General features: G+C 42.4%; 1 protein-coding gene across 1 annotated transcript in view; it reads left to right on the top strand.

Annotated features, from left to right (window-relative positions):
* fus (FUS RNA binding protein) overlaps positions 1-8,415 on the top strand; it is a 78,530-nt gene extending 70,115 nt beyond the window's left edge. The window contains exons 14-15 of the mRNA XM_084328767.1: positions 6,952-7,108; positions 7,944-8,415. Coding sequence (XP_084184893.1) covers positions 6,952-7,108; positions 7,944-7,983 — 197 coding nt within the window. The 3' untranslated portion in view covers positions 7,984-8,415. The remainder of the gene's footprint in view (positions 1-6,951; positions 7,109-7,943) is intronic.
* The last annotated feature ends 4,449 nt before the right edge of the window (positions 8,416-12,864 follow it).

Here is a 12,864-nt window from a genome sequence, read left to right as displayed (position 1 = left end):
TCTCCACTGGCGGTGGCCGAGCCGTGTATTCGGGATACTCATTTTCATAACTAAGGGACCATGGTCCGAGATAACTATCGCTCCGTATTCGCATTTGGTTACGAGGGGAAGGAGTCTCTTATCCAGGAGAAAGCTGTCTCGAGAAGGTATTATGGACCGGGGGAAAAAAGGAGTATCCTCTGGATGTAGGATTACGAAACTGCCACACGTCAGCTACCCCATATGATTTAAAAAAGCGCCGGATTGCACGGGACGAGCTAGACTGGGGGGCCTTCCTGGGCGAGCTACGGTCCAGCACCGGGGAGAGTGCACAATTCATGTCGCCGCCAAAGATGAGATGGTGCGAGGTCATATCCGGTAGTCGGGGAAAAAAGGCTGGTGAAGAACGTAGGGTTGTCCCAGTTTGGTGCGTAGATATTAGCCAAAATGACCGGATATGAATGCAGTTTCCCCACCACTATAATATAGCGCCCTGCAGGGTCGGCCTCTACACTTGACATAGTAAATGGCGTGTTTTTATCTATCAAAATGGCTGCTCCTCTGGCCTTTGTGTGGAAGTTGGAGTGATACATCTGTCCCACCCATCCTCCCCCCAGTCGAGCATGGTCCGCAGTTTTTAAATGCGTCTCCTGTAAAAACGCTATGTCTGCATTGAGTTGTTTTAAATGTGTAAGTACCTTCTTACGCTTTACTGGGTGGTTGAGTGATTTAACATTCCAACTCACGAAATTGACAGAGCACCCTTCCAGCCCCATGGTATCACCCGTGTCGATCATAGTAGTTGAGAGAGGCCATGCATCTGGAACCTATAGAGCTCAGCACAACTGCAGGTGAAAAGCAAAACAGACGTCTGATCAGTTAAGCATGTTGAATGTACAAGTCCGGTAACCCCCCCCCCCCCCTGACACCTATAAAAAACAAGGTGCCCAAAATACCCTTCAGAAACTAATCCACACATAATGTGCTTATGTTGGAGGTGTTCTACCTATGGAGCCAGCCGCTCAGGCCCCCGTCGAGCCCCTTAGGTAAATGAAAATAATAAAGAGAAAGAAAAGAAAAATAAGATTAAAAAAAAAAACCTTACTCAGATCTTGGTATTATATAAGGTCTTCAGCTGTCCAGTGGGATACACCCAACCAGGTAGGGTAATATAGGTGGCAGCGGTGAACGGTAAGCATAACAATAATACATTAACATTAACAACCTCAAATCAAGCAGGCCCTGAAATAAGGCAAAACATCTTACTCCTGAGCAAGGGCAACCAACATGCCCTGTTAAACACAAAAAAGGGTGCCTGATTGGGTGATATAGAATAAAATAAATTGGAAGAGGTGTGGGAGTGCGTGTGTCCATGCGTCTACAAATGGGTGTGTACCTGGGCATATGCCCTTCAGTGTTTGTGCATTTGCGTGCACGTGATCCTATGTGTGTGTGTGTATGGATGTATCGGACACAGCCAAGTAAACGTATGGGTGTGTAGGCGTGAGTGTGTGGGTCCGTGCCCCTGTGTCTGTATAATGTGTAAATGTGTATGCCAGGGTTTCTGTTGTCCGGTAATTACCGGTATTTGACCGGCAAAATCTGTTGAAGTCCGACATATTTAATCTCTCCGGTCTTAATGTCCGGTGAAAATAATTCCCTCTAAGCACAATTTGATTATTTGAATTGTATTAAAATAGGCAAAAATTAAATAGCATATGCGATGAACGAAACAATCATTACATTTGTTTCATCGTTACTTCACCAAGCAGGTCTGTCAGCGGGAGCTTAGTGCTGGGTTTGCGAGTGCATGCAGCTGCAGAGCCACATAACCCACCATCAGTGCCAGCACAGTGCAGTACTCCAATTCAGCCATTGGCAATTCAGCTGTTGGGTGGGGGGCGCTGCTGAGCGGTCCCCAGATAGGGCCTGAAAACAGCTGAATCTGCTGCTCTGCAGCGGCATACTGTCGCAAATAAGTCGTTGGGAGGTGGAGAGTCATCACGCAAACCCACGATAATGTTGCCGTCTCTCTCTGCCAAATTTCTCAGTTCTTCGCTTGATATAATTAATGCAAATGTCCAATATAACGGAATTCGTTAGCTCATAAAAATGTGATTATAACAGACTGCTGTTTATTAATGTCGGGCCGACTGCCCACAGACACCTATTTGATATAAAGTCAGCAGCAGCACGGAGTCTCAGGACTTATTTTATTTGGAATATAATGACTGTATACGCAAAAGTAGCCTAGTTTTAAGTTAAAATATTATAAATCTACATGCCTTGAGGATGTCATTCTTTATATAGCCTGCCTATCAATTGTTTTTAAGCTCAATAAACTCTGACCGGAATTTCTCTCATTTGACCGGTAGATTTAAATCTACTGGACCCTGAGACCGGCAACAATTTTATTTTTAACGGAAACCCTGGTGTATGCATGTCCATCCGGACTAACAGTAGGGGGGGGTGCGCAACAACCAGGAAGGGGGTTGGGAATTGGCATAACGACTAACAGTGGGATGGGAGAAAAATCGGAAAAAAGGAGGGAAAAAAAAGATAATAATGAAAAAGAAAAAAAATTATGCTAATAAATATTTTAAAGAGTAGAGACACGTGTGATTATTACTATGATTCAAAATCAATTTAGACGAAGACATACAAAGAAGTAATTATCACAATTACACAATTTATTTTTGGCTGGTAAAAAATCTGTGTGGCTGGTAAAAAAAAACAGCTACTCGCCAGTTGGATGGTAAGCCAAAAAGTTAGTTTGCTCCCCTGGATGTGCATTACCATCCGGGAGACGATAGGCAGCGGTATTTGCCCTTTTCGAGCTCAGAGCCATTCCCAATGATAACGTCAGGCTGGATGGATGAAAAATGAATGGATATCGCTAATAAAAGAAATAACGATTAAATAACGAGAAAACTCGTCATTGGCACTCAACGCATGGCGAGTTAGGACGAGAAATCTCGTCGTTGGCACTCAAAGTGTTAAGGGGGCAGTAGGCAATTAATTTACTCAGTGGATGCCTGAACACAGAATGACACCAGTATCACTGACTACCACGGCAAGCCTATAGAATATTATTCTATTTAATAATAATAATTAGAATAATTATTATAAATATATAATAAATATTTGTTTCCTTTTGTACCGAACTCGTATCAAACCGTGACACCAATACCGAGGTACGTACCGAACCGTGGCTTCTGTGTACCGTTACACGCACCCCTAGTTATTAGTAGGGGTGCACGATATTGATTTTTTGACCCCGATATCGATACCGATAACTTTCTGCTCCTCAAGGTCGATACCGATAACCGATAATATATATATATTTATTGTATTATAATAATTTTTTTTAATGTATATTCCTGTAGTTTTGACCTAACCAGATTTATCATGACATGAGCGTTACTACTATGAACAAAACAAAGCCAAGAGAACAGTTTTGACTCTTCAAATAAAGTGACTATATTTATTTTTTACAAATAAATATAATTTGAGTCAATCACAAAATTCACAATCCGTCAATGTCATTAACAATGTGTTTCCCTGAACAATGAGTGAACTAAAAACCAGGCATGAGAAAGGGAGCGCTGGATTTGTGAAAAACTCCCTCTTCCTAAACCACACGCTATCAGTCGTACCACAGTACTGGCAAAACGGGAGGAGCCTACAGAAAAAACAAATGCCCTTCATCCCAATCCACCCACACCGGATTTCTTTTAACCAAAAAATTTATTATATATTATCGGAGCTATCAATAATGTTATCGGGTTTATCGGGATGACGTCATAATTGCTGATATCGGCCCGATAATTATCGACCCGATAATTATCGTGCATCCCTAGTTATTAGTGTTGGATAATCGTGTTTTCAGCCTTTCGTTGATGGTTATCAGCTTCCATCTCCTCTCCTGGCCATCTCTGCGTTGTGTACTTGTTTGCTATTGTTGAGGCAATCATTCGGTGGAATTCTCACTCCCATACTCTGACTGCCTAAAAACACTATCTCTTCTCCCTGTTGCATGAAATTACGTAAGTATTTACATAAACGAAGGTTCTCGTACAGAATGAACGAATTGAAAGTCTTTAGAGGTATAAGAAACTACCGTAGATTAATAAATTCAATCTCCTTGGTTGTGCGGCCTATCTGCTAGCTCGCTAGCTCTCTCCTCGTGGTCCGCCCATTTCCCCTCCCCCAGCCCCGCCAGGGCTGGTGTTCTCTCTCTCTCTCTGTTTGTCTGCTCCAAGAACACAACTGCCCTAGCTAAGCGATCGACACTGCCTCTTAATGAGCGGTCTACAACTTCCTTTTCTGTGACTTGTTATCTTTTAAGGAATATAGCTCTGTTGCTAGGCGACCGGCTCCCACTATCTGAAGTTGCCTAGCAACCTCACCTATCCGACTGGCCTCCTGCCCCCACCACCCCCAAGTCAGAGGCAGACTGCTATCGTGGTTCCACTTGTGGCCATGGCCCTCATCCACACTCAGTTATGGCACTATAGTTATATAATACCTATTCTGTCCTAATCAACGAAAACAGCCATATCCTTCATTAGCTAAATATGAGCTCATAAAGAATCTCTGCACATTGCACCAGAAAACGAATGATTTAGACGCGAGAACAAAAAGCACTCATGAAATCGTTGAAGACCAGAGAAAGAGGAGACCCAGGGCTTTCGATGGATGTCTAAATTTCATTGACTGACATATCATGTTTATATCTCACGGGTCGAACAAACCTCAACGTTATTGCCATAAAATACAACGTATATTGTTTCTTTACCTTTCTGTGAACGTCTGAGAGAAAAAACGTGACCCAATCCAGTAATTTTTTATGCAACTGGCCCCATTATACAAAAGTAACTTACAGTAGATTTCATTCACGGTCTTTGCTGCACTTTACTGGGCACCTGGTGGTACTACATCCAGATTTAACCCTGGTATTCAAAAGAGGAGATCTTGGCCTTTCAAAAGATGTATCACTTGTATAAAGCCGTTTATAGGCCTGGCATTTTATAATCTATATTCATATTTCATATTGCATGTGTCCAGATGGCAAAATTCAGTACTGTATCTACAAAAAAACCTGTAAATGATCTGCCCTTTGTTAATTTGCTTAGTTTTATAGTATAAAACTAAGCAAATACTTGTTCTCAAGAAGCAGCAGAATGAGCTCAGTTGCATCTTTTTGCTTTTGGTCATTATAGCATGGTGTTATTCACAGTCAAAGATTGGTTCATTACAATTTACGCAGGCATACACTGGGAATACATTCCCTGAGGTCCATAGATGTCCCTAGATAGATACCAAGAACATGCAAATGGACCTTGTAGTTGTGGAGCAATTCTTCATTTACTTGTGTATATACTCTTAACACATTGGGTGCCATGCAGTATGCCCATCTTTACCACTCTCTGCCAGTGCTGTAAGCCTATGGAGTGGCTCACCTTCTTTGCAGGGCTATAACTTTTTAAATATTATAGCTATATCGACATTACTATGGCCCATTCAACATCGGGTATCTATCGTTCCGGATAATAATATAATAATAACTTTATTTATATAGCACTTTTCATACAAGATGCAGCCCAAAGTGCTTCACATTACATGATAAAAGAAAGATAAAACAATGAATAATAACATATTAAAAAAAGAACAAAGTAAACCACACAGTCTAAAATCACAAGTAAAGAAAATGGATAAAATCGATTATTAAAGAAAAATAATAAAAAGAGTTGCTAATTAAAAGCAATATTAAAAAGGTATGTTTTCAACTGTCGTTTAAAAATGTCCACTGAGCCAGCCTCTCTAATATTTTTTGGGATTGTGTTCCACAGCTGTGGTGCATAGAATTTAAAAGCAGATGCCCCAATTTTCCTTTGGGGCACCCCAGGAACAATTAAAAGACCAGCTGTGGAGGACCTTAGGGCTCGTGAGGGGACATAAAAGGACAGGAGATCGGAAAATGTACGAGGGTGCTAAATTGTTAATAGCTTTAAAAACAAGTAGAAGGACTTTAAAATCAGTTCTAAAAGATACAGGGAGCTAATGCTGGATGTGGGAACGTTATATTTTTCCATTCATACATTGTCGTGTTAGTACCGTTGAGAATATAAGTATGTTTTTAGACTGTATAGCAGTAATTCCTAGAACGTGCGCTATAGGCCCCGACGCGTATAATACATTATCGATTGGCGTTTCGTCCCTATACACGCTATATTAAAAATTTCAAATGCATATGATCGCTATACATTATGCTCCATCATGCGTGAAGGAAAGGGGGGGGGGGTCGTTTATGATTCCTTGATTGTCACTAACGGCTTTCTTTAGTAAGACACCATACGTTGATCGGACAGACTGCAATGAAATAAATGGACAATCGAGCTGGAAATAACGTTAGATTCCTTTTACCTCTGGCTGGAGAAAAAAAAATCCAATTATTTTGACGTCGATCTGCTAGATCCATTTTCCGTTTGTATGACGCAATAAACGCCGAAAGCATATTGATTCTTGCGTCTCGAAAGCGATCCAATGCACTCGAGGTGTGTATATTGACGTAACAACATATCTCTGGCGGAGCTTTTTCCCCGATGCACCGAGCGCCACTTCCGGTTTAGAGTGGAGTATTGAGGCGTTGCAATATCAGACAGGGTCCAGCTGGCTCCCGGAGGCTTCCTGGATGAATTATGAATACCAATAGCGAATAAAAGAAATAACGATCATAACAAGTTTGCTCGTTGTTGGCACTCAATGCATGGTGGCAATTAATGTGTTAATAGAAAGTATTTTCTGAAAATATGGCTAGGGTTTAGACACTTAACTTACATTTTACAGCCGTCTGTCATCTGACAGCCAGTATCACCAGCCAGTCATGTCAAACATGCTGTATTCTCAGCTGCGCTGTCTGGCAAAGTTGTTACAGCTCTCTCTCTTCTCTCTCTCTCTTTTCGTTCCCAGGAGGGTATGGCGGAGAGCGTAGCCGCGGGGGATACGATCGTGGCGGTTTCAGGGGCCGGGGCGGCGACAGAGGGGGCGACAGAGGGGGGGACCGAGGGGGGTTCAGAGGAGGCCGAGGCGATAGAGGAGGATTCGGACCCGGCAAGATGGATGAGAGGTGAGACACCACCCCAGTGACCTCACCACAGGCTGACGCCAGAACGCATCATAACCTTCACCTGAACAGTAGTTTTAATAGCCTTGTCACCAGGGGCATCATGCCTAACCATAGCCTCACCAAGAGGTGCATTTTTATTTAAAATTGTTTTGTTTATAAACAATTTCGGTCATCATTGATTTGTAGATAAAGCAATTTTTTACTTTTCAGCTTGGCCAATAAGTGAGAACCCGCACATCAGCCCGCTTATAGACACATTATATTACCCAGACACGACATGTCACACACACACACACACACACACACACACACGCGCACACACACACACACACACACACACACACACACACACACACACACGCCCCCACACTTTTGGCCACTAAGGAAAGGTCACTTTAAAAATAGTATAGTATAACCTGAGATTGTATAAAATAGCATGTACAGAAAGACCCAGTGCCTCATCCGTAGCCAACAGTGTATTGCACTACCAAAGGACCTAGCATGTCCTCCATGCTCTGTAAATAACTTATGTACAAATACCGATATGCCCTACTATGTTACTTGTTTATTGCACAATGTTGTTTTATTGGATTCTATTATATGTTGTTACTACTGTATTGCACATCGTTGCGGGCAAGACCACCCGCATTTCATTGTATACTTGTATGCCGTGACAAATAAAACTCTTGACTTGACACACACACACACAACTTCACAAAATACACAATACACATGCGTTCCATCAGTTTTCTAGACTTTGTTCTTTTAGTGTCTGATAGTGTGAAGATCAACAAAGTGGCCCTTTATGTTAATATGATGAATGTGTCTCTTCCAGAGGGGACCACAGACAGGAGCGGCGAGAACGGCCATACTGAACAGCACTCCCAAGTCCCCGGACCAGTACCCCCCCTGCCCCAGACTAGGACCAGTGCCCCTCCTGCTGCCCCTACACTCCCACTACCCTTTTATACACAGTGTTGGAAGCTGTTACTTTGATTCTGTTGATTATGTAGAAACGTGACTTTTTGTCCCTTACTGTTTCCACTCTTCCTCCATCTTTCTTTATTCTTTGTTGACACACCCATGTCTCTATGTATGCGCACACACGCACACACACACACACACACACACACACACACACATATGCACACGCTCCCTGAAGTCCCCTCCCTTGTCTCATAAGTTGTGGTTTAGAGTTGTTCTTGCTTTTATTTGTTCTGAAAGAGCTCATGACATTAATTTGTATAGCCGTGAGTTTTTTTGTATTGTGTCACTGTGTGCTTTAATAAAACCAAACTGTGAGTGTGGACTGGAGTTCTAAGTGAGTTTGACTGGATTGGTAATATAACCCTAACTCTAGGTAATAACCCTAACCCTATAGGCAATAACCCTAACCCTCTAGGTCAGGGGTCGGTAATTGGGTCTGGCCACGGGCCAAATTTCCCCAAGCCATTGACTGGCGGGCCAGCACCAAAAACAATGGCTAATTTAATATAATGATAGTGAAAAATGCAGCACTGCGGCGGGTGCATACACATAATAATAAAAACTTTATTTGTATAGCACTTTTCATACAGAGGTTGCAGTTCAAAGTGCTTCACAACAGTAAATAATACTTGCAAATGGGGGACCCTGATGTAAACAAGACAAACGTCTTTCTCTGGTCTGCATCCCCTTAACAATTGTGTGTATTGAGCCGTACTGTATTGTACCCATTCTGCAATCTTTTAATAAAGTTTTCATTCATTCATGAACAGCAGATCAGCGCGGCGAGTGATGAACAGCAGATCAGAATGCATGAAAACACGACTCACCATAACTGCCCTGGGCTTGTTTCAGTCCTCCAAAATCCCTGCTAATGTTTGAAACATGTCAAATATCCACTCGCCGCCCTCCAATTCCAGATTGGCGTTGAATGCAGCTACTTTATCTGCCAACTTGAACACAGTTGTCATCATTGCCTCGTTGTTGTTGTCGCCACATATTATGCAGAGGACGTGTTGCGATAAACCCGTATTTAAAAGAAGCTTTATGTGTCTTGGACCTCCTCTTCTGGTTCCTCAGTTGGTATTTCCCCGTTGCAAAGAAGCTATCCAAAGATGTTTGTTTTGTTTTTGCACAAAAAACAGTAATCCAATGGCTGGTATTGTTATATACCGGACGCTCTGAGCTAACCGGAGCTAACACAGACCAGGATCGCAAAGCATATATAATGACTTCCTTTCTGGGGTTGTCAAAATAAAAGAGCGACGTCTATAGCAGCGGAATACGTTTATTTTGTACATTATCTAACGTTAACACGAACCTAAACTAACTTTAGGTTAGTTGTAACGTTAGTTTACTCTCGTTATCTGCTTGAGTGTCCGGTTAGCTCCGTTAGCGTGCAGTAGTTAGTAGTATATCAATACCAGCCATTGGATTACTGTTTTCTAAATTGGGGAGGCTTTTAATCATCAAGGTAAGAAGATTTCAAGTCATGGTATCCATAAACTTCAATCGGTTTGGATCTTTTGAATGAATGAGAATGTAAACACACAGCGTCACGTTGAAATCACTGGCTGCGCTCATAGAGTAGTGGTTGGTCAAAAAAATTGTTCAGAGTATATTTGCTTATAAAACGTAATTGTCTAATTCAATTATTTTTTATTTCTCCACGTGGTGAATACACAGGTCACAACATGTTTACATGAACGTTTTGGAGTTGTATTTGGAGTGTATTTCGTGACTGTAGGGAACGTCAGGCTCAAACCCTCCCCCACTTCCAGTGATGAAGCTAAGCTACGCTAACAGAGCGACTGTTCCCTAAGCTAAATGCACGCACAGAGACAAAAAAGGTATGCATCTTCTTGTCTAACTCCAGCGAAGATGTTAAATAAGCTAATTTCCCAAAATGTTGGAGTTTTCCTTTAAGGACAAGTACATTTAGCAAATCAGCCCTCTCCGTGAAAGCTGCCAAGACCTGGAACTCCATTCCAAATTACATGCCGCCTGGGCATAACACCGGATCACCTGAGGCCAAGGGCTTGCTCTACGAGGGCATAATGAGACTGAGTCAGAGTTAATAAAACCGTGGAAACTTTTTAGAGCTACTATGTACATTGTTTTCAAAGCATGATGAGATCCAAATTACGGAAAACGTTTCCTTCATTGCCGTCGGCACCGCAACTTGTGAACGGCCTTTCCCAATGAGGCGCATCCGAAACTTTTGTTGCATTAAGGTAAGACGATGGTTAATCATATTGGATGCCTTCATTTGAACAATTAATTTGCACTATATGAAATGAGTGGGGCTCGCTGTAGTAGCCTAGTAGACGTGGGTGTGTGTATTGTATGACATCAGAACCTGGACAGCACCGTTTGCGTGCAAGCAAAAAAGAAAAAGGGAACATTTTGCCTGCTCCGCGCGAATCCCATCCCACTTTGATCGCCGGGGTTAAATTCATAATTTACCATCCCTCGCCAGCCCTATTTAACATGGAGAAGTTCCCCTTCTTTGCAGGGCTATAACTTTTTAAATTGTATTGCTCAATTGACATTACTATGGCCCATTCAACGTCCTATATCTATTGTTCAGGGTGTAGCAACGTTATACTTTTTCATTCACATATTCATACTAAAATACGGTCTAAAGTATAAGTATGTTTTTATCGTTTTCTGCAGCTTTCTCCAGAACTTGATTTATAGCCCTAAATGCATTATATTGATGATCAAATACAGTTTGGTAGGAATCTGTGCGAGATAAAAAATGTCAACTGGACGTGGTTCTAGGAGTTACTACGTATGATCTGATGTTGACCGGATGGGCGGGGGGTCGTTTATAATTCCGTCGGCAACGTTATATCATTCATCTAGTGTGGGTGATATGATCATCAGAGCAGTTAGTATCGAAGACATTAACAAATAACGCTGAAACTCACCGTAGCTTCCTCTCACCGTTGGGAGATGAGCGTGGAACAGATTTTTTTCTATTATGGGATGTCGAAATATCCGATCCATTTCCAGGTTGTATATACGTCCAAATCATGTTGTTTATCGAGTTATTGGTAACGGATCACTATCCGTTGTGATCAGCTCGAGTCCTGGGACTATTAGCGAGTGATCGGACCGAATTGAAATGAGCACCAGCTTCCACTTCCTGTTTCTCCCCTGGGCGATCGGCCACCAGATGGCGCTCTTGAACCATTGTAGAGTTGAGAGGGACTCAACAGTACATCTCATGTCTCCGGGGGAGAAATATGATTTCGATCACAGATTTTTGAAATATTGATATCAAAGACGCTGTCCAGCGTCTTCGGCAGAATGAGCATGGCGGGGAAAGACGTGTTTCAGCGTCAACAGCGATTAAAGTGTTAATGTCCAGCTCACCCGCCGCCTATGGCTATAGTGACAGACATAGATATGATGAATAGATAGATACAGCTTCACAAAGACACTCTGGCGTCACGAGTGAATATTTCCAGTGCGTAAAATAAATATCATATTCTCAAAATAAACTGACTGGCCAGAAATTATTGCTGACGGGCCAATGTCGGCCCGCGGGCCACCTATTGCCGACCCCTGCTCTAGGTAATAACCCTATAGGCAATATCACTAACCCTATATGTAATAACCAGTGGTGCAGTCGTGGTCACACGCGGTTACACGCCGTGTTACTAGATGATCAGTATGCGTGCACAAAGATGCGCTCTATCCATTCGTTGTGCGCTAAGTACGCGCGTGCGTGGCGTGTTACCAGTTCCCATATTACGACTGCACCACTGGTAATAACCCTAACCCTCTAGGTAATAACCCTATAGGTAATAACCCTAACCCTATAGGTAATAACCCTAATCCAACCTTTTTTGAACCAAGATCTACTTTTTAATTTACCACCTAGCCGAGAGCTACCAGCCAAAATTGTATATTGTAAGCCGTCATTTGAGGCTTTATAAAAGCAGGATAATGAACACAAATCTGTCAGTGCAGAGTCCGACCTCATCTTAAATAACAAACAGCATTGCTTGTTGTAGTTAACACTTTAAGTGCCGAAAACGTGTTTAGGCGTCCTTCCCCGCCATGCTCAAGTTGCAGAGGACGCCGTAACTCGTCTTTAATATCAATATTTCAAAAATCTGTGATCGAAATCATATTTTTCCTCCGCAGCCCTGAGACACAGTGCTGGCCTCCTCTCAACCCTCTAGCGGTTCAAGAGCGCCATCTGGTGGCCGATCGGCAGAAGCGCCAAACAGGAAGTCATGTGGATGAAGTGCTGATCGTCCATATTACTTCCGGGCACTCTCTATAGGTCCCGGGACTCGATCTCGACACAATACATAGCGATCTGTTGCCAATAACTCGATAAACAACATGATTTGGACGTATATACTATTATACAACCTGGAAATAGATCGTGTATTTCTACATCCCATAATAGGAATATTTCAGTTCCACGCTCATCGTCCAACGGCGCGAGGAAGATACGGTAAGATTCAGCGTTATTTTTGAACGTGTTCGATATAAACTGCTCTGATGATCATATCACCCACACTAGATGAATGATATAACGCTGCCCACGGAATTATAAACGATCCCCCGCCCATCCGGTCATCATCAGATGATACGGTGAAACTTCTAGAAGTACGTCCAATTGAAATTTTTGATCTCGCACAGATTCCTACCAAACTGTATTTCATCATCAATATAATGCATTTGGGGCTATAAATCACGTTCTGGAGAAAGCTGCAGAAAGAGATGAAAACATACTTATACTTTAGACC

Source organism: Notolepis coatsorum (assembly GCF_963971535.1).
Source record: "Notolepis coatsorum genome assembly, chromosome: 14".
Taxonomy (NCBI): Eukaryota; Metazoa; Chordata; class Actinopteri; order Aulopiformes; family Paralepididae; genus Notolepis; species Notolepis coatsorum.
Note: the sequence above shows the minus strand (reverse complement) of the source record. Positions and strands in the feature narration are given on the sequence as shown.